Raw genomic sequence first — 26,772 nt, 5'->3', positions numbered from 1 at the left:
TTCTAGGGTGTCTTGAGTCTAAAAGGGTTGAGAACCACTGGAATATAATTCAGGCAATCTAAAATATATTTGAATCTAATCCATTTTCCGAAATGAAAGTTTTCTGTTCTCTGTATTTTTTCAGACTTTTTTGTTCTTGGGTCTCAGAGGTGCAAATGGAAGTCACTCCTTAAAGTTACATGTATACAGTTGGGATCAGAATTGGACTTTCTGTCTTTGTTTATTTTTTCAAAATATTCCTTGGGGATACTTCTTCCATGTAGGAGGGCAAGGAGAGAAACAAATTCCCTACTGCACCATCTGTTTAGTTTCTGTTGCTTTTTTCCCTGCTCATGTTCCCTCAGGTGCAGGAGAAACAAGCAGACTTATGTATACGAATTGCTTGTAGGTCACTGCCTGAGTTCTTGTTGTTTGCTAGGCCATTGAATGCATTAGAAAAGGGCTGGCAGACTCATTTGTGCGCACAGGCCACCGGCTCTCCCTGTACCAGCGAGCACTGAGAATAAGAGACTCATCAAGCAACAAGAAGTTCAGGAGCCTCTTTCAGGAGCTGCCAGTCATGGTTGTGGAAGATGTTACACATGTAAGTAAAAGGGTTTGGTATTGCTTCCTGAGAACCCACAGACCCTTGCCTCTGAAGAGGCTGGTAATCCTGGAACCGAGCGTATGTGTATCTGACCCATTATATTATTGTGTATAAGGATTTTTAATAACAAAAATAAAATAAAAACTTTCCCTATAACGGAGGCCCAGGTCCTCAAATAATATAATAAGCAACACTTCATTTAGTTCAAAGAGGCGATCTTGATTTATACCAGCTACAGATTTGACCGCATATAAAAACTCCAGCTTTTAGTAAAGCTATGTTTCCTTCCAAGCTCTTTTTTTGACTTACTACATGACTTTTGGGAAAGTCATTTATATTCACCGTGCCTCTGTTTCTTATGTGTAATTGAGGGTAGTAGTTACCAGCGCTGGTGCGGTGAAGATTCATGAGTATGCAGGACTGACAGGAGTAAGTTTGTGAGTCTCTGTAGTCAGGGCCTCACAGATCAGTATGGATTTTTGCAGTTCATTCTCTGCTACCTTATGTACTGATTTGCACCTCTGGGTGCAAAGGCCCTTCTCTCCAGTCAGCATGGTAGCACTTCACACCCCTTCTGCACAGACTGAAATCACTGCACATTGGACTCCAGTAAGACTCGGGGTGTCTTACTACTTGATGTTTGCAATTTTTTTTTGTCAAAGTGATCAGAAAGTATTTACACGTTCAGAGTTAAAGGGACATTTTGGTGCAGCTTGTAAATATTATGGGTGAAATCCTGAAGCCAGTAGAGGTTTTGCCATTGCTCTCAGTAGAGCCAGGATTTCATCCTGTCTCCTTACTCCTTATTAATACTAAGAATAGGAACATTCCGTATATCTTTTCCTGCCCAGAAACTGTGACAGTATAGTTCCTTCCTAAATAATTTCCCAATTCATTGTCCAGGATTTGTTGTCTAAAATTTGACCCAGTAGTAGAATGCTGGCAAGGAATGTCAGAATAAGCTCTGAACACTTCAATTTTTAGATGACCAAACAATTTACCTAGGTTTCAAAAAAAAAAAGGAAACATTCCTTCAAAGATTTTGAGATGTGTAGAATAGGTTTTCATATGTAATCCTAGGTGTTAATTAGCTGTTTCTCCTATATCCAGGTTACAATCAAAGGAAAAATGTATCCCCAAACTGGGTTGGGAAAATCTGTGTTTCTAATGGAGGACGTTGATGATGAAGAGAAAGGCGAGGACTCTGCTGTGTCCACAGTCATATGCTCTGTTGAGGAGCTGGCGTTAACCCATTACAAGCAGAATGGCTTTGATCAGGGTAATAGTACCAAGACAGTAATTTTAAGGGATAAAGTATCAACCTATTAAGAGAGACATTTAGTCCTTAAGCCCAGCTTTAGCAGGCCAACTGGTTGAAAGTCCATTAAACTATGTAAATTGATTATTTCTTTTCTAAAAGTAGCTGAAAACATGTTAGTCTTTCTTTTGACTGTTACTTTCTTTCATCCTCTGCATCCCAGTTACAATTTTGAAATGGCAAATGTTTCTTTATCCATGTGTTTCTCTAGGAAATCTCTCCTCTTGCGTTTTGGGTTATTAGGCTTTTACTGAGAGAGAATTTTCTTCACATAGTTGTTTTTGGACTCAGCTATTTAAATGTAAGAAGCTGAGTGCCAGTAAGCACAATAGTACACAGGGAAACCTTTTGAAGGGGAAATGTTCTAGAGAGGGTTGATTCCCATTTTTATTTTCTAGACTAGATTAGCGCGTAATAGATTGTGCAGGGGAGAGGGCATAAATGCCAGCAATGTTTTCTGTTGATATCCTTTCAGAAATGTATATCTTTGCAGGTTTGTGAAGATTAAGAGTTATTTTCTGATTATAACTTTGTTAAAAGAAAAAAAAAATAAAAATCTGTGTGTAGCAGAACCAAAGAGGCATTAAAAATACCATGTCTTGAGGAAAACAGTGGAGCCAAGAACTGCAACCAAGATGCAGACATTTTAATGAGAAACTCTGAAAAGTTTGGACCTGTGAGGAAGTTATGAAAGGGAGGGTCCCTTTTGTACAGGTCCCGGTAAATTGTGCTGCCAGCCAAGAAATTGCTTCCTTTCAAAATGAGTCCCTCAGTGAAGTAACCAGTGCCTACTGTACCTTGTTTAGGGTATTAGGTCTGACTTTGAAATGGCCGTTAATAAAGCTAAGTCATCAAGAGCCTTGTCCTGACTCAGGCGTGATCAGTACCATATGCCACATGTTTTGCAGTGTTGTATTTCATGCACGTTGACTATATGTGTAATGCTGACATGGTGTGTTGCTTCTGCTGACCAGCTGCTGCTGTGACTGCTTAGTTTAAAATGTACTTTATCTTTGTTCTTGTAGCTAGAAAATTGACTGTTGGCTCTGTCCCTCAGGAATTCATGGGGAAGGATCAACTTTTAGTACGCTCTATGGCCTGCTAATGTGGGACATCATTTTCATGGATGACATACCAGATGTCTTCAGGAATTCCTATCAGGTATTTATGAAGGGTATTTTTTTCTTTGCCTCTGCTTCAAATAATCATGATAAACATCTGATACAGTCTGTTGTGGATCTGCAGTATTTTATCTGAAGGGGTCTAAACAAACTTTGTTCTTAGCTCACCGTATTGTTTCTCTATTGCAGTTATACTTGCAAATGCTTGTATGTTCTTATCTGAACTTCTCTGCATAAAACATTGGCAGAAGTATTCTGACTGTTATTTAAAGTAAAGGTTTGTTTCCCTTCTAAGGTGTGTAAGTATCTTGCCAGGTTTTAGGCATCTAAATCACTCTGTTGTTACCAGATTAGCCCATCACCTTGGGGCGTGCTCATTTATTAGGGATACGTTTCTAGGGTCTTTGTAATTCTATCAATGTGCTGCTTGTGTTATTTGTGTTTTTATACGGAGCTGTATCTCTCCCTTCTGCAAGTCCTCGCCCCCCAATGGAGCTATGTTGCAGGACTCGGTTTCGATTTGGCTGGGTTCCTCCAGTCACCAAATCGGTCATAGACACAAACGCACACAGATTAATGTGACACACCTGACCTGGCCGGGTTGATCAGCATGGACAGGCTGACACCCTCATATGCCAAGAATCAATTCATCAGAGCAACAATAAACTGCAGTCAGGCACAAGCACACAGGTAAACAGAATACCTCTGAATCCGGCTGGGTGTCCAGCTGGCACCCTCATGGGCCAACATTTAGTTCATTACGGTACATCTGAGCCAAACTGAGTCAATCAGCCTGTACGAGCTGATCCCCTTATGTGTTTCAAACTCAGCATGTCCCAATCTTTAGCCTCTTGATGCGAGACCCCACAGTGTTTTTGGACTTCACAGGGATCTTTAGGTAAATGAAGTGTTGCTGCAGAGCAAGTGGGGAAGGAGAAGTAGAGAAGGAGAAATATACCCAGTTACCACCAGTTTGACTATAAAAGTTATTTATTGCTAAGCATATGAAATATATAATGGTACTAGTAGTAATAGACATGCAAACGAAAAACAAACGCAAACAGTTACAGTATTACCCTGGTTTCACTAAGTATACACTAATACAGTTCAGGTTCAGAAATTTATGCCGAGAGAGAAAAGAGAGAGCAAGCTGGGATCTCACCAGTCCAAGGCACTCAGGTTGCAAATGCTGACAGGCAAAGTAAAGTTCTTAGCACAATCCTTGAAGGGAGACTATCTGTTTCTTCCAGCCTCTCGAGAAGAACAGCGGGTGGTGTGAGAGAAACTTCTCCTCTTGAAGCACACATACTGCTGCTTTTTTACAGATTTTTACACCTTCAACATCTTTTCTATTGACAAGGGTTATCTAGTTTGGAACATCTCAAGAAACTGATTGATAATCAGGAAAAACATAAGGTTAGGGAGTAACCAGACACTTAGAAGCCAGCTTGAAATTCCTATGGATAGCAGATATACTGATGGGATATCTCATGGTTTCTTCAGAAGCAATAGTTTGCAGCATCAGGGTTTTGAATTTTTACTTGTTGTGAACAAGCCTCAGTTTAGCATGACTTTTCCAGATCTTACTATAGTCTTTTAAGAGACTTAAGGCAATTATTGGAGTGTTCATAACCTTTTGTGGAGAGGACTTCCACCAGTCATCCCAGGAAAAGTATGACAACACTTGTGGTCAGGGCTCCAATGGGCTGGATGCTGTGATGAACCTATTACCATTGTTCAAATGTTGCCCATACCCCCTCTGACTCGGTCTCTTTGCCTCAGCATTCCCTAACCCGGCAATCGAGTTTTAGTCAATCAAGTTGAAGTAGGACTCCCATAGTGGGACCGGAGAATTTATGGCCCGAGATGCCTATTAAACTTTACTTCTGCTTAGTTCTGGGGTGTGTGTGGGCGGGGAGTCCTTTGTAAATCCAGATTAGAAGTGGTCTGATAAATGCTGAGCTGGGTGTGTGTAAATATGGGTTGATTAGCATTTGGAGCACAGATTCCCCATCATGCAGTGTTCCCCTGCTTTTCTGATCCCAGAATTCAATGCAGTCTCTGCTTCGGGCTTTCTGTTCTCCATCTCCCATGTAAATGAGTTGTCATCTGGTTTCATCTCGGATGCAAATGAGACCTAGGGCAGTTGTTTCACTCTTGTCACCCTTATCTGGAGGGTTTTAGGTGCGTCTCCCACTGCATCTTAATCAGTTTTTGTTTAGATAAAGGAGGTGGGGGGGGATTCTTTGTGAGTCAGACAGTCTGTGTCCTGTGTCAGGGTTCCCCAAGAACATGGAGCTGAAAGGTAACACTATGGCTTTCTACTTCGCTTTGTGAACAGCCCAAATCACATGAACATGCCTAAAAGCCTTTATTGCAACTACAGTTTTTTCCTGTGCAACTAACTTTGTCCCTACTATGAGTGGTTGGAAGCAAACCAATGCTTTGGAGGTGCCTAAGTCTTTTTATGCTCTGTTGCAATTTAACATTGCCATGGACACTCTGAAGTGCAGCATAACACCCTGAAATTGTAGTCAACCCAAAGCCACAACTAGACTGATGCATGTGTTTGCACCCCACCTTTTGCCCAGCAGCCTACTGATTAGAACACTTTTTAGGACAGGGGATTTGGGAGCCTAGGTGCTAGATTCACTGTCCCCTCAGGGGATTTGAGTCCTGATCTTGGATTCAAGCAGGTCACAGGCCAGGTAGGGCTGAAAGCCCCTTTCTTTTGAGGAGGTCACAGGACAACCAAGAGAGAAAGTATATTGGAGACAGAAGGAAGACAAGAAAGGGAGCCAGAGCCTGTGTGGATGCTGCTGTACCAGGAGGGGGAGTGAGCCCTAGGTGCCATTTTTGTTAGAATGGTTTTCATTACAAATCATTGCATGAGCAGCACTGGCAACAGAGAACTGGCTTCTTCACATGGGGAGAAACTTGGAACTGCTTGGAAGTCTCTCTGTGGGGCTACAATAGATGCCCAGACTACATGGTTTGGAAAGCCTTGTAGTGACCATCTTCACTGTACAACCACTTCATTCAGGCTAGGCCTGTTGGAAGACATGGCCCAGAATCGCTGACAGCCCTGTCTGCAGAAGGGAGAAGAAAGCCTGCATAATGGTGGAAGCAGATCTTGAGGTTCCCGACTTCTCTTAAAAGTTCACATGTATATAGTATTCAGCCTCCTGTAGTCCTTTACCTCCAGCCCAGCTTGCTGGACACCTTACTGCACACTGGCTGATTTTTTCACCCTGGAATCTCTCTCTATCACACGCTTGTCACGCATCAAATTTGCACAAAAGGGTCAGTGATTCATTTTCTCCCATCACCTTGCTCACTACAGCTATTGATGCATCTCCACTGGGCCCTTTTACTAAAGATCCCACCTCTCTTAATAAATCATGGGATAGTGCTGTTACTTACCATAGCATAACTCCAGTGTCCATGATGCTCTCAGCATTAAAAAGTTATGGAGTAAATTGCATAAGCAGCTTTGGGGATGGGATGGGGACCAGAATCTCCCTGTGCCATGGTTTGTCTCTTTTAGTTTGTTCTTCTGCTGACTCCGTGACTCTTTCCCTCCTGAGCTCCAGCTTCAAGAGGAGATGGGGTGGAAGGTACTGGCAGGCATATCTGCTCAAGAGTTTGGGGCTGAGGGCACAGCTGGGGCACAGGAGGTATGGGTTCAAACCCTGATACCAAGGGGACCTAAAATTCAGGTTGCTTGTGTCCTGGGCAAACCACCAGGCTATTTTATGGAGGAGGACCCTTACACTTGCTGCATAGTCATCTAGGTTCCAGGACAAAAAATCCTCTGTCTTCAGAGACGTCTGAGTGGTGCCCACTGAAATGATGGAAGCCATGTGCCCTCACACAGCAAAGTGGGATTAGCTTCTGGGGGTACATGAGCTGCATACCTGTGCCCTTTGGAAGTACAGAAGAATGCATCCTGTAGTCATGCAAAATAGGATTGTAGTCATGTACTTCAGGATCTTGTCAGCAGCAAATTTCTGAAGTCAGAGTCAAGCAATCTCCAGAGGTCATCTAGTTCAATCCCCTTCCTGAGGCAGGACCATCCCTATCTAAACCATCTCATACAACCATTATCTAAACTCTTTATAAGACTACCCTCAACCCTGATGACACAACATAGACCTAACACCGTAACCTGCCACAGGTAAAGCAGGGGAACCACAGTTGCCAATGTCCTGCTGCTAAAAAATGTCAGTATAAGCTCAAGAGGTCCTGGGTAGAGGGCCACACCCTGCCACTGCAGAGGAAGGCAAACCCCCCACAGTCCATACCAGTCTGACCATGGAGTAAGATTCCGTCTTGATTCCAAATATGCCGATTGATCTGATCTTGAGTGAAGGGGCAAGTGAGTGAAAAGGATTTAGCCTTTAGTGTCTTTGCTGCATTCGTGAGGTCGGGTGAGTCTTATAGATTCATAAACTGTAGAGTTGGAAGGGACCACAATGGATCATTGTGTCTGACGGGGTGGGGGAGGGGCCACTTTCCCCCCATACTCCTTCCCTGCTCTTCCCCTCCCCACCCCCTTACCTGAGGTTCTGGCATCGGGGCATCCACATGGTCCCAGGCTACAAGTCCCTGGTGAGGTTTTCGGCTGGGGGAGTGGGGCCAGGCGAGCCTTGCTGTTGCAGGAGACTGCTGGGGCTTCCCTTGGGTCCTATTGCCCCTGGCTCCTGTCATTTTTGGCACCCTAACTGAGAATCACTGAATTAGAGTGGGACAGGTAGTAACGGATGCAGAGTAGAATCAGAATAGGAGGCTCCCATTCATTTTAGAGAATTAGCACTTGTGATTGTTTATAATGGTACCAACTAGAAGTAGAGACAAAGACGCTGAGTGCTGATGTTTGTTTATCTTGTGGTGTGCCTGTTTGCTGGAACAACGGCTGTTCCAGAGGTCTTTTCTGTCTAGAAAGCAGCATATGCTATTACAGTGCCCCTTTTTTTGGTAACTGTTTTGAGAAACAAGTCCCCAAATTCAGGGAGGCCAAGCTTTGGTTGACTTGATTAGCCAAGTTAGGATAGTCTCCTCCTCAGCATGCTCTCTTTGCAGAATGTGCTCCATCTGCTCCAAACTGGGACCGGCCCCCTGCTCCTTGGGAAAGGCTACTGGCTCCAAGAAGCCCACAGTAGAGGCGCAGGTCCTTCTGTTGGACAGCTTAATGTGCAGTGAAATGCTGTCCTGCTCTCCTACACTGCTTTCCAAGTTCATATAAGGCTGGCTTTGGTTATCTCCCAGTTGAGTGGGGCAGCATGGGATGTGAGGGGATAGCATCTCCAGGAGCCATGGCAGCACCAAAGAAAGGGACTGCTGCTCCTTGAAGAGTTCTTACCCTGGCACACGGGATGGGCAGGCACCTAGAAATAGAGATGTCAAGCCTCAGAGAACAGACATCATATCCTGAAGAACAGAGGGTCCCACTTCTCAGTACCAAATGATGTTAAAGGATTTCTGCTGTTGCTGCTTTCATCTATACTTAAACTCCAGCTGCCTACCCCTTCCAACATCCATTCCCTTTTATACAATTAATCTCATTATTTGCACATCATTCCCATTTTGAAAAGGAATCTCAATCACACCCTGGGGCCTGCTTGTAGCAAGGATGGTTCAGCATTTCATTGTGCAGAACGCTGTCTGTACAGGGCTTCCAGAGGAGTTGGGGGTTGTGATGTGAGTGTCACTTGTTGATGCAGATCAAAACTGTCGGGAGACTCATACCCAAGCAGGAAAGAGGTAGAAAGTTCTTACTTTTCCTTTTTTCCTCCACTTTACAGCCTCAAGATGAGGGAGATGGTTGAACTTCAGATCCTTGAAGTGCTCTGTGTGCTTCAGAGATCGGATTCCACTTAGTGTCACCATCAGATTTCAGCTACCATCACCATGCAGCAAGCAAGGCAGTCGGCAAGGGGAAGGGAATATGGAGCTTATTGGCTTCCTGCCTGGAATCCTTGCTCTTTGCCATCCCCTTGACTGGCATGCTGCTTTAGGGTATCTGGAAGCTGACATGGCCCCAGCTCAGCCCCAGCTCTGTCATTTTTCATTTCCACTCATGTCATAGAGGAGACCATTTGTTCTGCGGTTGCATCTATGATGTGGATTATTACCTTGTCCAACCTTAGCTTTTCTCACCAGCCGTGAGGCCAAGTCTAGGTCAGTGACCCTCAACCAGGGTTGTGTGAGAGCTTTTAAAGGGTGCTGCAGGAAATGTAAGGAGAGAAACACATAAGGGCCAGCTCTGGCTTTCCCTGCCTGGCCATCTTCCTGTCCCACTGCCTGGTCTCTCTGCAAGGAGGTAAGCACTGTAATAAATAGATTAGTTTTTGAAATGGGGGTACCACTCAATTCACAAAAGGTAATGAGGGATGCCTCAAGTCCAGTGAGGGGTGCCTTGAGTCTAAAAAAGTTGAGAACCATTGGGCTAGATAAAAGGGATGCTCATCTGTTCTAAACTTTCCTAAATTAACAAGATCTCCAGTGTTCAATATTCTTTACTAACCAGCGTTATGCAGTTTTGCCTGTGGTTAGGGTTTGGCGCGTTAATCCTAAATGTGTACTCTTTCTCCAGAGGTGGAGGCTGCTGTCATTCCTGTATTTATACAGCACTTCCCTTATACCTGTGAAACTGAGAGTTGGAATAGATTGTAGCAGAGCAGTTGCAGTTTCTGAATTTCCATTTCTTCAGCTTTAGTGTCTGGCATCAATAGTAAGGAGCACATTTCCATTTTTCCACAGGCATTCCCCCTGGATTTATGCACTGACAGCTTCTATCAGAACAGAAGAGATGCCATTGAAGCCAGACTCCAGTTGCTGCATGCAGCTTCCTCTGAGACTTTGAAGGAGCTGCTTGCTGATGTCTGGAGCGCTCAAGAGGGAAAAGTTTCGGCCCTAGTTAGTTGGAACCGGTTTACTTCTCTCCATCAGGCACAGGTAAATAGCTAATAGCTATGGTCCTGACTAAGCCTCATTACATTGATGTTTAAGTCCTCGATCCAGCTAAGGTGCCTGGTACTTTAGTATCAGTCGTCTCATAACCTTTATTGTAGGTTCTCTAAACAACTGAAGGGAGGCCAGTATTATCTTCTCTATTGTATAGTAGTGGGAAGGAGGTGGGTGGCATGAACTGAGGCACTGACAGACTAAGCAACTTGCCCACCATCTCACAGACCATCTGTGTCTAAGTATGGCCTTGCACTTAGGGAAGAGCAGGAAAATCATCCTCAATTTTTCTGGTCAATAGAGGTCCATGCTGGTATTCTGTGACCCTTTTGCCATTTTTCAGTTTCCGAAGCTGGGAATACTGGAGGAGCATAGCAGCAGGGAGTGTTTGAGCTGCTAGAAATGCCCAAGGAAGGGGTATGAAGTAGGCTTTTGTGGGACTGGAACTGAAGAAATAACATCCCTCCCAATCCCCCCTCTATTTACTTACAGAGTTTAGTGTCCTGTTTGGGCGGACCTTTCTTAAGTGGTGTGTGTAGACGGCTTGCCAGAGATCTGCGCCACTGCAGAGGGGGTCTTCCTGATCTAGTTGTGTGGAGCACTCACGATCACTGCTTCAAGGTATGTTCCCAGCTCAGAGGTAAAAGCAGTTGACCCTCCCTACTGTGTATGTAAAATAAAGCCACTTACGTTCACAGGAGGGGACTTCAAATGCTTTCATAGCATGTTGACCATGTACTCCTTGCATTCACAAACCTGTGAACACTCTGCTTGCATAGTTTTGCTCTGGTATTTACCTTGATTATGTACATCAGAAGTAATGATGTCAGTTTAGCTTTTTCAACACTTTTTTTTTTTTAATTGGAGCCAAAGATGAGAGATGAGCAAGATGAGACCTGCCTGTCATCCTTGGCCCTCAAACTGAGAACTAAAGTTTTATGGTAACATTAACATCATCAGTTGTTGAGTCACCTAGAGCTATCCAGATTTGCAAACAGTACAAGAAGGCTACATGGAAAATAAATGTGTGATAGTGTGGTGGGGGAGGTATGTGAATATTGCTCTAGTTTGCTGCTAACCAGATTTTTAAAGGAGTGGCTGGCTGAAATGTGTATATGAACCTTTCCTTTTTTGGGAGGACACAGATTACATAGGGAAAAGTGACAGTGTAGGGATACTTTGTTGTTGCTTTGATTTGTGTACATGTGGGAGAAGCCAGTATCTCTGCTCTTACTGGTGCTGCAACTTGGAAAGGCACACTATTATTGTAGAGTTTTTAATTGCTAATGGTTCTGCATCTTGTGTATCAGCTTGGCAGTCTTGGGTCACTTCTTGGCCTCATATTATGTACATCAAAATGAGTGGACCCCAAAAGTCCTTTGCCTCATAATATTTTTGGCATGCCAGGGAATGACGATGGGAAGCTGTGTGCAGTCAGGAGTTATCTGTAATAGAAGCTGCACAGGTGCAATTTGTAACAGGCCTTTCCCTCAAATGAATGGCAGGAAAATGACCCCATCAGCAAAGGCTGCCCAGACTCGTAGCATGTGCAGGATAACCTGGAAATAGTGGTAAGAGGATGGCCTTCAGTACTGTGCAGTCAACATTCAAACCACTGGAACCATCTGTCCCACAAGGGCTAGTTCTTGTTTTGTTGTTGGTCAGAAAAGATCAGACTGCTGTCTCTAATATTTCCTTGGTGTAAAGGTGAAGACCCTCTTTGGCACACAAGGACTTCTGAAAAAGGGCTTTACACCACAGAGGCAGAGGTCTTCGCTGAGATCCTTCTACAGAAAATCCTTGGGATTTTTTTTTTGTAAGAGCCATTCTTAGAAATGGGCAGTGTCTGTGAAGGAACCTGGTGACTGGCCAACAGAGCTATGTAAAGTAAATTTAGAGGTTGAGGGCTTGCAGGATTGTTATATTTTCCTACCACACTGTGGTGTGGCCTTTCCCAAAGTAGAAAGGAAGGAAGGTGTTACTTGAATGAGAGGTACTATAGAGATTTTAGGGTATGTTCAGCAACTGAAGACTGTACTTTTCTACCAATAGCAGGGGATTTTATTTTCTTTCACTTATAGCTTTTTCAGCAATTGGTTTTATCCCTGGTGTGTGGGTGGGTGGGTGGAGAGGGGCACAGATGAAAAAGCAATACTTTATTCCTCAGTAGTGCCAACTCTCATGATTTTTGGCATTGTTCTTAAAGCCTACACTGTGACTTCAGGAATGTGAAAAATGTAGCTCACTCTTTTATTTACACACACACACGTGCTCTTTCTTTTATAGGGGGGGTCACAGAGGTTGACATGTAGTGATGACAATGTGGGAAATAGATACCATGTAGCCAGGAAGGCTCAGTGTAAAACTTGAGCACATGTTGTAATGGCGAACCAAGCTAAGCATTGTGGGCAAGATTTATCAATTTGAAGGAAGACTTTTCCAATATACGGTAATCAGAACGTGTGCAATCAGGGTCAAGGCTTACACGAATCCTCCATGAGGCTGAGGGGGTGCATAACTTTTGAATGCAGGGATTTCTCATGACATGTTTTTCTTTAAATAAAGAACAAAGACAAAAAGGGAGAGAACTGCTACTGCTTTTAGCTCTTAACCATCACTGACTCTTTATTTCAGCTGGTGGAAGTGAAGGGGCCCAACGATCGCCTTTCACACAAGCAGATGCTCTGGCTGAGCGAGCTGAAGCAGCTGGGAGCTGCAGTAGAGGTCTGTCATGTGGCTGCAGTTGGAGCCAAGAGCAAGCGCCTCAGTTGACTAAATTGGTCTTGGGCACGAGTGAAATATTTTAATAATAAAGCTTATGAAACACTAATGGGTCTCTCTCATTTACAGACATGGCCTCAGAGGCTAATACGTTTTCTGGAGATAAGTAATTCTTAAGTAGCCCCCTGAAACACTGCAGCATTCCTATTTGTGCTTTCCAGATGCAACCAGATTGTGGGGCTGCTATGCCCTGCTCCCCACCCCTCCCAAAAAGAAGAAAAGATTTGTAGGGTCATAAAGAAGCAAACAAACTGAAGTTGTGGCTCATGTGAGATGGCTACCCCTTGGAAATAAGAGCTTTAGCCTATACCTTTGTTCCTTGCAGTTGGCAAAAAAAAACCCCTTTTCCTGTTTTATATACTTTAAATATTAAAATACAATGCCCCTCCCTCCATCATGATATAGCTGCATTGAGTAACCTTAGCCCTACATGCCCTTTGGCCATTCCCACATTTTTCCTATTCCTGTTGATTCACATTAGCATGTTTTGTTTAGTGTTCATCCTAGGTCAAGCCAGGAGCTTGAACACCAGAGTAATTCCCTCCCATAAACCGTGCATCTAGTCTCCTTAAGCTTAGGTCTTGCCCACTGACATCCTTTGTATTTCATTGTATTTTTTTTCAGCTTGACCCTTTACCTAGTAAGGAAATACACCAGCACTCTGTACTTCATTCTCTTTTACTGATTGACAGATTTGTCACTCTTGAAGTGTTTCGATTTCTTATTTGCAAAAAAAGAGATATTTTTAAGTCTGTTTTAGGACCAAGGTAAAGCAATGCTGATTCATATTGGCCGTATGATAAAAGGAAGATAGAAAATATTAATCAGCACCATAGAACAAGGATTTTAACATTTTTTTTTGTTACTCAGTTTAAATGTTTGTCATTACAAAGTCAATAGTACACGTGCCCTTCATCCACCAAGTGTAAATTGCATCTCTCAGTCTTCATGCTGATGTATAATAAGCCTGTGATTCTTAACCATTTTAAATTTACAGCATCCCTAGGGAAATGGAAGTTTTTCATTTCACTCATTTTTTACTACAGAAAAGAAAGAACAATTCTCTTCTTGCCATGAGTTCAGAGCCTATAACAGGTCAGAATGGTTTTAACATTATAGATTCCTATTTGAAATCTCTAGGTTTCTTGGGATACATGTTTGCACACCCAACAGTGCTAATAGTGGGTGGCACCCTTGAAAGGATCTCTAGGCACCTCATTGCACCCTGGTTGGGAATGACTGAAGTAAGGAAATACAGCTATGGCTAGAGTTCATCTCTTGCTGAATGTGTGACTCAATGGAAGCAAAACAGAAATCTCTCAAAATGAAGCTTTATAACAAACTGACTTTAATTTTAAACCATTTTGCTTAGAATCAATTTAAAAATATTGACAACAGTCTCAGTTTGGGTTGGATTTTCTCCTAATCCATCACTGATTTGTAGCAAGTAAAATTAAACATCAGAAAGTTCTGAGAAAGAAATTATGAGAAATCAGAGGCTGCACTACAGCACAAACCTCCAGTGCTCTTTCTGCAGCGTCGTTTAGCTTGGCTCCATTTTACAGTTGCTCAGAAGAAAAGCAGTAAAATGATAATTGCTGTGGAAAGGCATGAACTTTTATTAAGTCTAATTTACTTCACATTCACAACTGAATGTCAGGATTTTGTATTTGTCCTGGCAATACTACGTTATTAAATAAGTTATTGTTAGGCACAAAAGGTTTTAAAACAGTCAACTCTTGCAGCAACAGCATTAAGAATGTACTGCCTAAAGCATTTTGGGGAACAGTTTTTTCACTCACACATTAGATGCAGATTAAAGGTTTCATCCTTTTCTTCATCAAAAATGTTAGAATTTTTTTGGTTTTAATGAATCTTTCCATCTGAAATCAAGCCAAAACCTTTGCCCCTACTACTTCGTTGTTAAAAGCATAAAGGTGATTAATATTAAAGTAGTATTCCAAATGCAGCCAAAACCCCACATGACTTATTTCAGTGGAATGCTACATTCATAACCATTTCCTTGGTAGTTGGCAGTGACTGGCTGAAGAAATTTGTACTGCCACAACTTCTGACATTGGTTTGACCTCCACTCTGCAACAGCAAAAGGCACTGGCATTGTACTTCCACATCAACCAGAACTTCATGTCTCAGCAGTTCAATTTTCCATATTGTTTACAATCTAGTACAAAAAAAAATCATGATGTAACAGCCTATTGCCAACCAAAGCAGTGCATGTCGCTAGACAATAACGATATTAAAAAAAAATAAGCTTGTTTATAGTCTTCCTACTCTTAAAACTCTAATGGTATTAATAGTACCTAGTTTTAAAATGGCAAACAAAACTCAATTAGAAGGTGTAAGCTTCTGTGTAGGGAATATCAATGAACATAAGAACCAAGTCCTTAGGACCACTTGCAAGAAGTGAGGACCCTGCCTAGGTTCAGGTCAGTTCAGTCTGTATGACAGTAAGGCAGCTTTTTAGAGCGGGAACTTGAATTTACCATGTCAAGCAACTGTACATTTCTTGGACTATAAATTATTAGTAAGTGCTTTGCAGCAGCTAATTGAGGCTTTCAGCAATTTTATTATTCAGGGATAAACACCCCAGGCAAGGAGAAGGCTCAACTTCTAGGACCAGGCCTGAATGATGAAACCAAATGATGTCTAGAGAGTAGCAGATACACCCCACACCTGGCATGCCCATTTGCCCCAAATTCTTAAACCATTCCATTTGGCAAATAGGTATTTAGGCAGTTTTTGTTTTTAAAGGCCTATTATTTATCAACAAGAACACTTGCAGCCTATAAATACAGATGGGCTGAATGCAAGGTATGGAAAATGCAAGCTACATGACTTCGCAAGCCATCCTTGTACAGGTCCAAGAAGCCTTTTTTTTTTTTTTTTTTTTTTTTTTTTTAGCCGTTCCCATTCCAAACACTAACCCTTTTCTCTGCAAGAAGCTCATCTGGTTAAAGCAATTTATTTACCAAATGCTGATTAGTTGAAAAACGGACTTCAAAGCAAGAAGCACGTTAAGGAAACTATTTTACTTTTTATACCATAAAAATTGTTAGAGTGGTTTATTACTTCTAAAAAAAAAATTGGTACCAAAGTTAGCACACAGGTTGAGGTCTTGTATAACAAGTGTCAGACCAGGGAAAGCACTACCTGATCTAAATTAACCAGCAGAAAAACTGGGCTTGTCGAATGAAAGGGCAGCTCCAGCAGACAGTCCTGTCATCTTGCAGTCTGTGAAAGCCCTTGCAGGATCAGCCCTCCTAGCAGCACAGTTAGGGCCAAGGGTAGAAAGAAAGAATGAATTGGGAAATACCTGGCCAGCTCTCCTGGTGAAAACAAGATTTGGTTTGGTTTTTATGAAGAGTGATTTTTTGTTTGTCAGTCACCTCTTGCCCTCGCACAGTGAGAAAGCAAGTGCTGCACAACCATCGCACACAGCCCTGAAGGAGGAAGAGCTAATTCTATATCAAAGAGGCAAAAAACAACTAAATGCCTTTCTCTCTGGATCTTCCCAGGGCAACAGCCACTCCTGCAAACAAACACACCAGAAATGTGCAGGGTAAACTAACTATGAGCCAACTAAGCAGCTTGAGGCGCACAGACGGAGAGAACTTCAGTTTCCCTGGCACTTCGATATACATTTATATGTTTTGCATGTGGTAATGCCATTTAGAGGGATGAGCAATAATGGCTTTTAGGGTCAGATCCAGTAAGGGACTCAGGTGCCTGGCCCCAAAACCTGAACTCCACATATAGCCACCTGCAGCTAGACACTAGGGAAATGCTGAGGACAGGGAAGGTCTTTACACCTGCATATTTTATACAGTCCCTATTCCATGAAGAATACAGATATAATCCTGGGAGCAAAGACTGGCAGCCAGGATGCCCCCCCTGGCTTAGCCATGAGGCTGGAGCCTCAGGTTCCCTCTTGTACTCATTCTTTCAGCTTAACTTGCAGTTTCTGCACCGAGACAGCTTCAATGGGAGGGGTGGAGAGCACCCTCCCTATTTTACTGGCTGGTGAAGGTGAATTTCCTCAGGTAGGGAAGTGAACAGAACCCAGGTCTCCTACTTCCTGGGGAAATGCTTAGCTGACACGCTCGTATGTGAAGGGGAAATGGCAGCATTTTCCTCCAGTCCCATTTTAAAGGAAACTAGTTGTTGAAACATCTGTGTTTGGATGTGGACACAGAACACCTGCCTGCTCCAGCCCCCTGGGACCTAGGCAGAGCGCCCCTTTCCCAGTTAGGCTAAGACACAAGCTGCTCAGCCCTGAGCCTGTGGGGAGGCAGGACCCCAAGCACCTGTAAAAATCAGGGAATGGGCACCAATGGAGCTCAGGCACTTAAGTCCATTTTTGTATTGAGTCCTTAGTGACTTCTGAAGCTCACTGTGCACGTTAGAATGTGGAGACTGTGTTGATGCAAGAGGACAGGCTCAAAACATCCTACTGAAAAGAAAATTACATCTTAGGATGCATTAGAAACATCTAATTAATATTTCATTCCAATTAAAGGCACTTCTAAGGCTACAAGACCACCATTATCTACAGTTTTAAGGTTAACAGTGCATGTTGTCCTGAAGTTAGCTTCTGTGAAATAAAGGCAAACTCACGGAATTAACAAAGATCTGAAGATGAATCATCTGCAATGGATGATTGGGGGGGGGGCAGGAACAGGAGCATACAACACCAACACATATACTAGGTGAAACAAGTCACAGAAAGCTAGCACAGAAGCACAGAAATACATTCCTCCTAAACTTGTGTTGTGACAAGTAATTCGTTCCCATATTTCCACAACTGATGTTAGCCTGCATCCTTTACAGTCCTTCTCATTTCCTTTGATGTTTGTTTTCACCCATTTGATTTGCTAATTTGTACTGACACAAGATTCACTTCAGTCAATCAACATCTGGGAAAACAGACACTGCAAACAGAACAAAAACCTTATTAGTGACCACACCAAACCTTTGATGAGCAAGTGAAAGCTTTGCATCTTATACGAGCTGGGCCTAGAAAATACAGGAAGAAGCAGACTCTAGACAAGACGCTTACATGAGAACTGCTGGAAACAAAATTGTGCGATTTGAAGCATGATTTGCTTTGCTTTTAAATATTTGTGCAAAAACATAGGTAATATTTGTATATAAAATTATTACAGCTTCAGATGCTGCAATTAGCAGTGTTAACTTAGAGAAGACACAATGATCTATCCCCCCCCCAATGTTTAAAGCATCATCATATCTTAGTCTTCATTTGCAAGTGTCTCAGTGGACAACCAGATTTTGGCACCACTTAAGAATTTGCTTAAAGGTGTTCCCAGAATGCTCCGTCTGCATAGGTTTCCTATAGGAGAAAAGGGGAATGAGGAGGAGAGAAAGTCTGAAGTCCCAGAAATGTCATTTAAACCACTTGCTCTGAAATACATCCTGCTTTGATCCAGTGCTGAACAGTTTGCTTGCAAAGACAGGTTGCTTTTACACTGTCGAAGACTCCTGTTTAGCATGTCAACTTCGTCTACCAGCAAAGAGATTTTGTGGAAGGCAGTGATGAAGCCACCATTATTAATTTGGGCCTCTGGAACCCAGCGGAAGTAGCACAGTTTCCACAGTTTTATGTGCGTTCCAGAGAGTTGTGGTAGAATCACACCATGCAGGTCAACAGGCTTGGAAAACCAGGCTCTGAAATACTGCTCCAAGCTATTATTATAGCTGGCTGCCTGCTGAAGAGAGTCTGGTTTCAGTTTTAGTATCAGTGAGTTTCTTCTTGGAAGAAACTCTTGCTCACTGATGATCCCATTCTTTAGGGCTGGTGGGATTCCTCTCAGAGTGGAGCTGTAGTTCTTCTGCAGAAAACAAACAGATAATTTAGTGCAACAGATAACACCAGCGGCAACAGGGGGTTCTGCTCTTCTCCAATGCTTCACTGGACTCCAGTGGGGACTGACCAGGTTTCTAAGCTCTCCCAATTAAATGTGGCCACCATTAACAGCTGTACCAAGCTTGTGTGTAATCACAGCATCGCTCACATGACGACAAATACTTTGACCACTCACAGCCTTATAAAATAAGCGCGTGTATATTTCAACAGTGACTTCTAAGATATTGAACAAGGGGAACAAACTGAAATCATCCAATCTCTTCTCTCTAGACAGTAAGTCCAGACATACCATAAAGTGCACTGGAAGACATGTACCCAACAACAGAGACATGGAGAAATTCAATTTTCTTTAGGTTGGACACTATGGAATGCAGCAATAAAGACAGCACTCTCACTGCTAAAATGGGGTATGAATGTATCTGGTCCAATTATGCAGATAAGCTTCTGAAAAACTACTTACAATTACTTCTACACATGACATCTTAGTATATCTCAACTACACTCTTAAAAGGCAAAGTAGTTCACTAACAAGTGTCTGAATCCCAGCATTACCTTTGACCGTTTAAAAGATTTTACGGCTCCATTTTGTACGCATGGTGCACTCTTTCCAATATACAAAGGGTTGTGAAACAGCATACGATCCCTTGTTGTAAACTGTAGAGACCAGTCCCACACAGAAGGAAATTTTAGGCCTTTTTCATCACCCAACTGGATGTTTTTGCTTATAGCAAATTCCTACAAGATACAATAAGTAAGCTGATTAAGAGCAAGATACAGTAATTTACTTACAAAGCTGCAAGTACAAAACCCTGGATTGAGCCTACAGGGTAGCCTGGATTAAAGTGCAGATAGCTGCAGATCATGTGCACCAGTATTTAGACCAACACAAGTATCTATTGCTGGGGAACAGAACTTAATCTTGGAGTTTCCTTGTTCTGGAGGTGGCAATGTGGGGACCGGCCTAAGTTTTCCCTTGCGATAACCACATTTCTATGCTTTCTTTTTTATTTACTTTTTTTTTTTTTAGGGGTGCACTGATAAAGATTTTTTTGGCCAGTACCAATGGCCAATTATTAGCTAGCCATATTGGCTGATACTAATCCATTTGCTGATATGCAGCCCAGCAGCATATTGGAGAACTGTGTCTAGCTGGTAAGTCTATTGGTGGGGGGGAAAGGACATGGGAGAGGGAGTAGGGCTGGAGCACGGGCAGGTACTACCCAGCCAGGGCAAGGTGGGTGAGGGACAGTCACCAGCAGCTTGTCTGTGGGGCATGTGGGGGGGGTGGCTCCTGCTGCTGAGTGCACCCGTGTGGGAAGCACAGGGGGCATGTGCCCCCTGGATCTGCGTGGGGCAAAGGCAAGCCGTCTGTCATGGGCTGCACTGGCCTCTTCCCAGCAGGGGGACCTGAGCTAAGGCTGCACTAGGAGCACGTGGGGGCGGGGCAGGCGGTGGCAGTGCTGGGAGTTGGAGGCTATGGTGAATTTTGGGGTGGCTGTAGCTCACCCCATAGCTCCCCCAACCCAGCACCATCACTGCCTGCCCTGCCCCAGCCCCCGCCCCACCAGGAAGAGGCCAGCACAGTCCCCAGCCACAACAGGCAGCCCGCCCTCACCCTGCACACAAATCTGGGGGGCACATGCCCCTGTCTCCCCTCCCGGGGGTACGTGCAGCAGCAAGAGCTAGCCTCCTCCACAGCCCCTGCACCCTCTGGACAAGTCAAAGGTGGCTCCTGCACCTCACCCTGCCCTGGCTGGGCAGTGCCTGCTCCAGCCCCACTCACTCCATCACCATGGGGGCCTTGATATGCCCCCCCAACCCCTTCCCCGCTACAGACTTACCGGCTAGACGCTGCTCTCCAAGCTGCCAGGCTGCATTCCTGGCCACATGCATGCTGCAATTACTGTGTGCATGCACGCGGCATTTATTGGTGATGTTTTCAGCCACATCAGCCAAAAAAAGCGGATTGCCGATAACGTCAATTTTCCTTCTATCAGTGCCGATACGATATGGACCGATATATGAGTGCACCTCTGCTTTTTTAATGGAATATTTATTTTGTGTCACATTGTTAAATTTTACCGTGTTTTCTGAGGAAACTCTGTGCTCCCTCAATTCTTTTTGTTCTGTTCAAGTAATGGTTAGATATCTACAAACCAAATTCTAGGTTAAGAACATTTTTATTAGAACATACTAGCATTGATTCAAAAGGTACATGTCCCAGTTAGTATCCTATCATTGTTAAACCTGCTGTCAAACCTTCCTTTCTTCCTGGAAGATGTCTCACTTGACTTGACTTCAAGGTGTGATCTGCAAAAGGCACTGACATTCCCTGTTGATTTCTTTTTGCCAGTCCAATCAAGCCTGGTCACTTTCCAAGAAGGGAGAGGAAAGGGGGCAATTTAGAAGCCAAGACCTCATTAAACTAAGGAGAAGGTAGAGGTTAAGAGAGAGAGAGGCCTGCTAGAAGCTCAGGCCTTGTTGAACCAAGATTCTGCTGAAGCCTTAAGAAAGGACATGCCAGGGCCTCTAAGTTAGGCATACACTTCTCTAGATGGCTTACATAGGTGATCTTGCCTTGAGTAGGGGTTGGATTAAAGGATCTCATAGGATCCCATCCCACTCTACTTTCCTATTATTCTGTGACTAACCATGTTTCCAAAGAGGAGAAATGCAGTTACATACTAATCCTATCCACTTTCCACATCACAAAACTATTGCTGTAGGTCCCTGAATGCAGTCAGATGAAGGAAACAGTAACAATGCTCAGTTACATATATAATATTTACAGCTATCTACGATTTACAGTATGTACAAGGGTCAGCCTTATTGACATTCACCTTAAGTAACTATTTTCTTTAAAAGCTCCTGCTGTAAGTCTGGTATTTGCAAAAAAGTCCAAATAAATACAGGTGACCCTCACCATTCATGGGGGGACATGTTCTCGTATCCCCTGCAAATGGTGAAATCTGCGAATAAGGCACTGCATTCATGAACACAGTACCCCTGGTGGTGGGGGGGATGCCTCCGGCGGTGACAGCAGGAGCTGTGGTGGGAGCGCGGCAGCAGCAGGTATGGAACTCCTGAGGAGCTCCTATAAGTGCATTTAAAATGCGGGTTCGGCATTTGTGAATATCTGAAACTGCAAATGCCAAACCCGCAAATAACAAGAGTTTCCTGTACTACTTAATGTGGATGTTATTTCCAGAACAGTAATGAGGCTTAATTTTAGTCATTTAAATATAAGGTAATATAGTTTATACTCACAGTGCTTTCCTTTACTCGCTGGTGTGGAGAGTTGAAAAGGAAAGTGCCAAACAGTGAGATCCGCGTGCTGTCATACAATAATGTCAAGTATGTTTCAGAAAACTCAAAGGCTGCTGGGTACTGTTCAAGCAATTGCCAAACAGAATCCAGAAACATCAAGAACAACGGAGACTTGAGTGGGGGAAAAGAAAATGAAGATATTTGTTAGATTTAACATAAGCTTTCCCAAAACCATATCAACTTCTTTATATCCTCCTCAGGGCTTTAAACACATATTTGTTATACTCCTAGATACAGAACAGAAGTTTGATACCATACGAAAGCACAAATAAATGATCCTATACTCAAGTTTAGTACTTTCGCCATTCTACTGAGAGAAGATGCAGTTATAGGTACTGGGCAACTCAGGAAACTGTTGTCAATTTACATTATAAATTCTTTTTCACAGCCTAACGCAAGCAGAGTCGAACAGCTGTGTTCCAATCCTACAGCTGACATCTTTTTAAGACCCAGAAAGAGATCAGCCTTTTGACAACAGCATCTTCCTGCTGGCTTATTCTGTTTGTGGTTCAGATCCTTTTCTGCAGTATTTTTGGCTAGCCAATTATCCCTGATTGTGTACCTGGGCATTCGATTTTTCCTTCTTAAGTCTAACAGTTTCTATTTATCATCATTATTATTATTAGTGAGCACATCTACTGCTTCCCCCCTCATCCACTAAAGCTGGCTACCCTGGCAAAGGAAATTACATTGATTTCGTATGATTTATTCTAAGCAAGTTCATATGGGCTATTTCATATTGGCTATTTCTTATTGCCCTATTATATACTAATGTATAATTCCCTTTGCCTCCCACCCCCATCTTTTTTTGAAGGTAGGCATGTCCACTACTTGACAAGGGTAAGCAATTATTTTGGCTGAAGGGCCACTTTACTTAGCAGTTGAGGGCTACCCCAGCCCCACCCCTTGACAGGTGCCCTACCCCATGGTCACCATTGTGGGACCCGAAGTGGTGCCCTTAGCCCCTGACCCTTGCTACTGGAAGTCCGTCCCCTTGCCCTAAAGTATGCTGGGGGGTGGGGGGAAAGAGAACGGGAGAGGGTTTGCCATCTTGAAACCTGAAAAAAATCATATACTAAAAATCAAAACCAACTACTATAACATTTTAATTTTATTTCAAAATTTGAGTGAGATTTGATTTGTGTGTGTTTGTAGTATATATAGAGGTGATTGCATAATAGCTCAAAATAAAGTATTACTCATATATTGTGTGGGGGGTAAGGGGCGTATGTGGGAGGGTGTGGGGCATGTGTGTTTGGGGAAGTATTTGGTTGGAGGGTGCACTGTGGATACGGTGGGGGTAGTGGGTGGGCAGGGGTGTGGGAGGGGTGTGTGGGGGGTGGGTGGGTGCGTGAGTGGGTTGGGTGTGCATGCATTGGGGGCTCCCTCCCATTCTTTGTGATGTGGCTGAGCTCAACCCCTCCTCAGGCAGCATGTGGGGGAGGGGAGGGTGGAATAAGTGCTGCTTGCCTGGCTCGCAATGTGCTGCAAAGGGGTGGGAAAGTTGCTGCTAGTGGGCCCAATCCTATTAATTCGTGGGTGCCCGCCTGTGGGCCAGATCCAAATCAGCTGACAGGCTAAATCTGGCCTGCCAGCTGTATTTTGCCCACCCCCTCTCCAGGACCTTTCCAGTCATTCCCTAGTTTTCAAAGATAAATCACTAATGGTTCTCTATTCACTAATGGAGAAAAAAGCTAAGCAATGCACTAACATGCATTTTCCATTCTAGAAATATTTTAACAATCTTTTCTTGTCAGATGTTTCCCCAACTACTACAGAGCGAACCATCTTGAGAAAGAGTTAGTCTCGGTGGATCAGGTCCCTTCCAGTTCACATTACAACAACCCTTAGAAGCAGATAATATTGGGAAGCAGTGACTTTTCCAGCTAATGCTTAGCGTTTCTGAAAGAGTCAATTTCACTCTTTGCTCTTTATTTCTTCTCCCTCTCCCAATCTGATCTTTCCCTCCAGGCAACCTTACTCCTTCTAACAGGCTCCCCTGTGTCTGCGTTGTTCTGCTTCTTACTTCTTTCCCTAGCTGCCTCATTTCCTTCATCCCTAGATATTTATTTCCTGCAGCTTTAATCCTGCTGTTGGCTCCAATCCCTGAGGATGTTGTCTTTTTACTCTCCTTAAATGACAGCCCTGAAAGATGGTACTAAACTAGGTCCACTGTTCCAGCTGCTATTACAAGCCTCCAGGCTCTCTTTGCAATGAAAAGATTGACAACTGTGGCAGCAGCTAGAAACAAACAAACCTACCACATCACAATCCACTAATCCATAGTTCAGTTTGGAAATTGTGTAACAGACTGTAGGCTCTGCTACAAATGCCCCACTACCATATCAACACTGTGATAACTGCATCAGTAATGACTTTGTGAAACAGGGTTCTATTTAAAAGGAGAAGAACAATGAAAAGAAAGTAAGTGGTTGTGGAAAGAGGCTCCCCAAATTCTTCTAAGGTCAAAGTCTTGGATCCCCAGTTTGATTATAAGTCTTTATCCTTGGACCCATATTGTTCAACACCTTCATTAATGACGTAGACATTGGAGTCAGAAGCGGACTGGCCAAGTTCACCGATGAGACCAAACCTTGGGGCAAAGCATCCGCACCAGAAAACAAAAGGGCTATCCAGGCTGGACAGGCTCAGCAAATGGGCGGACGAGAACCTGCTGGTTTTTAACACTGAAAAATAAAAGGTTCTCCACCTTGGGAGGAAAAACCTGCACCATGCATATAGGCGCAGCGGTGCTACACTGGCTAGCACTATGGACGAAAGAGACTTGGGGGTCATCATTGACCACAAGATGAACATAAGCCTGCAATGCGATGCTGTGGCTACTAAAGCAACCAAAACACTGGCTTGCATCCATAGATGCTTCTCACGCAAATCCTGAGACGTCACTGTCCCCTTGTACTCGGCCTTGGTGAGGCCACAGCTGGAGTAGTGTGTCCAGTTTTGGGCGCCACAATTCAAAAAGGATGTGGAAAAGCTTGAGAGAGTCCAGAGAAGAGCCACGCGCATGAACAGAGGTCAGGAAAACAGACCTTACATCGACAGGCTGAGAGCCATGGGGCTCTTTAGCCTGGAAAAGTCCAGGCTCAGGGATGATTTGATGGCCATTTATAAGTTTATCAGGGGTGACCACCAGTATCTGGGGAAACGTTTGTTCATCAGAGCGCCCCAAGGGATGATGAGGTCAAATGGTTATAAACTACTACAAGACCATTTCAGGCTGGACATAAAGGAAGAATTTCTTTACTGTCCGAGCCCCCAAGGTCTGGAACAGCCTGCCATCAGAGGTGGTTCAAGCACCTACAATGAACACCTTCAAGAGTGAATTGGATGCTTATCTTGCTGGGATTCTATGACCCCAACTGACTTCCTGCCCCTTGGGATGGGGCGCTGGACTCGATCTTCTGAGGTCCCTTCCAGCCCTAATGTCTATGAAATCTATGAAATTTAAAAAACCCAGGATAAACTACACGTGACTATTTTGAAACATTAACGCCATTACAACATAAACAAACAGCAATACTTGTATCATTAAGAGTGTTAATGACGAACATAAGAAGTAGAGAATGAAGACAAGATAAGGCTAATCAATGAAAAACTAAATGAATTTGGGAAACACAGGAAGGGATTTCTATTATGATTTCTTAAAGATTAAATTCATAATGGCAGTCATTCCCCAACATGTTTCCATTCCCTATATCAATATAATGTAGTTTTTACCTCTTTGTCAGATCTCTTTAAGTGGTTACACCTATCTAAAAACTGATATCCTGCCATCACCCACTCCTTCTGTAGTAAGCTCTGAAATCCAACAATCGTCCGAAAATAGGGATCCAGCATCACTTGAATGAGGGAGGCTACAAGGCAGCTTAGGTCCCGTCCTTCTTCCTCTGAAAATAACAAATAATATTTTTATTTATATATTTCAAAGAGGTTAAAAGGCACAAAACTGGCAATTTTCAGTTTAGTACTCACATTTGGGAGCTTTTAAAAAATGTTATATATGGGGAATGACAAAGATAGCTATTTGATTGGTTGGTTCTATTGTAGAGGCTACCTAATAAATGAACTGTCTGATCTATAAATCAGCTGATTTTTCACAGTCTTTCTATTTTGAAATGCCCACTAGCCATTATTTGGTACACATTCAACATCAGAGATACATAGTCTACATAGTAGACATACATAGTCTACAACTCAGGGCCCTGACACCTTGTTACATTTAAGACATAATCTAAGTATTAATCATTCCATAAACAGTAATCTGGACATGGGTTAAAGCCAATTTATGGTGTGACAATATAGCAAATGAGCCACAAAGATATTCTGCATATAATGTATAACATCTTTGTGGCTTGTTTGTATCATACATTATATTGAATGCTGGGGATGAGCCATGACAGATTCTGGTACTCAGCTGAGTGTAGGGATCCAGCATGGAGCAGCTTCAGTGTCTGGGACACAGCTGCCCCACACCTGATCCATGGGATTGGGCTGGGCCTGGTGCCACCAGCCAGTCCTCGCAGGCAGATGGCAAGGTCAGACACTGTAAACTTGACATCAGGGAGCATCTCCCCAGTCTTGGGCTCACTGAAATCCGGGGTGTGCAGGTGAGAGCCTTGGGGTGCCTAGGGAAGCAGCAGCAGCTGGGAAGCTGAGAGATCTGCTCCACAGCTGTAGGTGCTGCTTCACAGTGCAGGGCCTGGGCAGCTGGGGAGCAAACTCTTTAAATTCTACTGGTTATGTTACAGCC

At 43.4% G+C, this 26,772-nt stretch overlaps 2 protein-coding genes across 4 annotated transcripts in view; one reads left to right on the top strand and one right to left on the bottom strand.

Annotated features, from left to right (window-relative positions):
* The window catches only part of FAN1 (FANCD2 and FANCI associated nuclease 1), a 58,211-nt gene that overhangs the window by 26,566 nt on the left and 4,873 nt on the right, over positions 1-26,772 (top strand). For 2 of the 3 annotated variants that reach the window (XM_090028136.1, XM_090028138.1), the window contains 6 exons: positions 419-583; positions 1,697-1,865; positions 2,962-3,065; positions 9,788-9,982; positions 10,484-10,612; positions 12,626-15,691. In XM_090028136.1, coding sequence (XP_089884262.1) covers positions 419-583; positions 1,697-1,865; positions 2,962-3,065; positions 9,788-9,982; positions 10,484-10,612; positions 12,626-12,763 — 900 coding nt within the window. In that variant the 3' untranslated portion in view covers positions 12,764-15,691. Of the gene's footprint in view, positions 1-418; positions 584-1,696; positions 1,866-2,961; positions 3,066-9,787; positions 9,983-10,483; positions 10,613-12,625; positions 15,692-26,772 lie in introns of those variants that run through there. The other variant, XM_090028137.1, reaches the window with a different exon arrangement.
* Positions 14,098-26,772, bottom strand: part of MTMR10 (myotubularin related protein 10) — a 71,585-nt gene continuing 58,910 nt past the window's right edge. The window contains exons 13-16 of the mRNA XM_090028139.1: positions 25,740-25,909; positions 21,942-22,112; positions 19,227-19,409; positions 14,098-18,639 (exon numbers count right to left, since the gene is read on the bottom strand). Of these exons, the coding sequence (XP_089884265.1) occupies positions 18,040-18,639; positions 19,227-19,409; positions 21,942-22,112; positions 25,740-25,909 (1,124 nt within the window). The 3' untranslated portion in view covers positions 14,098-18,039. The remainder of the gene's footprint in view (positions 18,640-19,226; positions 19,410-21,941; positions 22,113-25,739; positions 25,910-26,772) is intronic.

This window comes from Crocodylus siamensis, chromosome 15, assembly GCF_052110815.1.
Source record: "Crocodylus siamensis isolate JL-2025a chromosome 15, ASM5211081v1, whole genome shotgun sequence".
Lineage (NCBI taxonomy): Eukaryota > Metazoa > Chordata > Crocodylia > Crocodylidae > Crocodylus > Crocodylus siamensis.
Note: the sequence above shows the minus strand (reverse complement) of the source record. Positions and strands in the feature narration are given on the sequence as shown.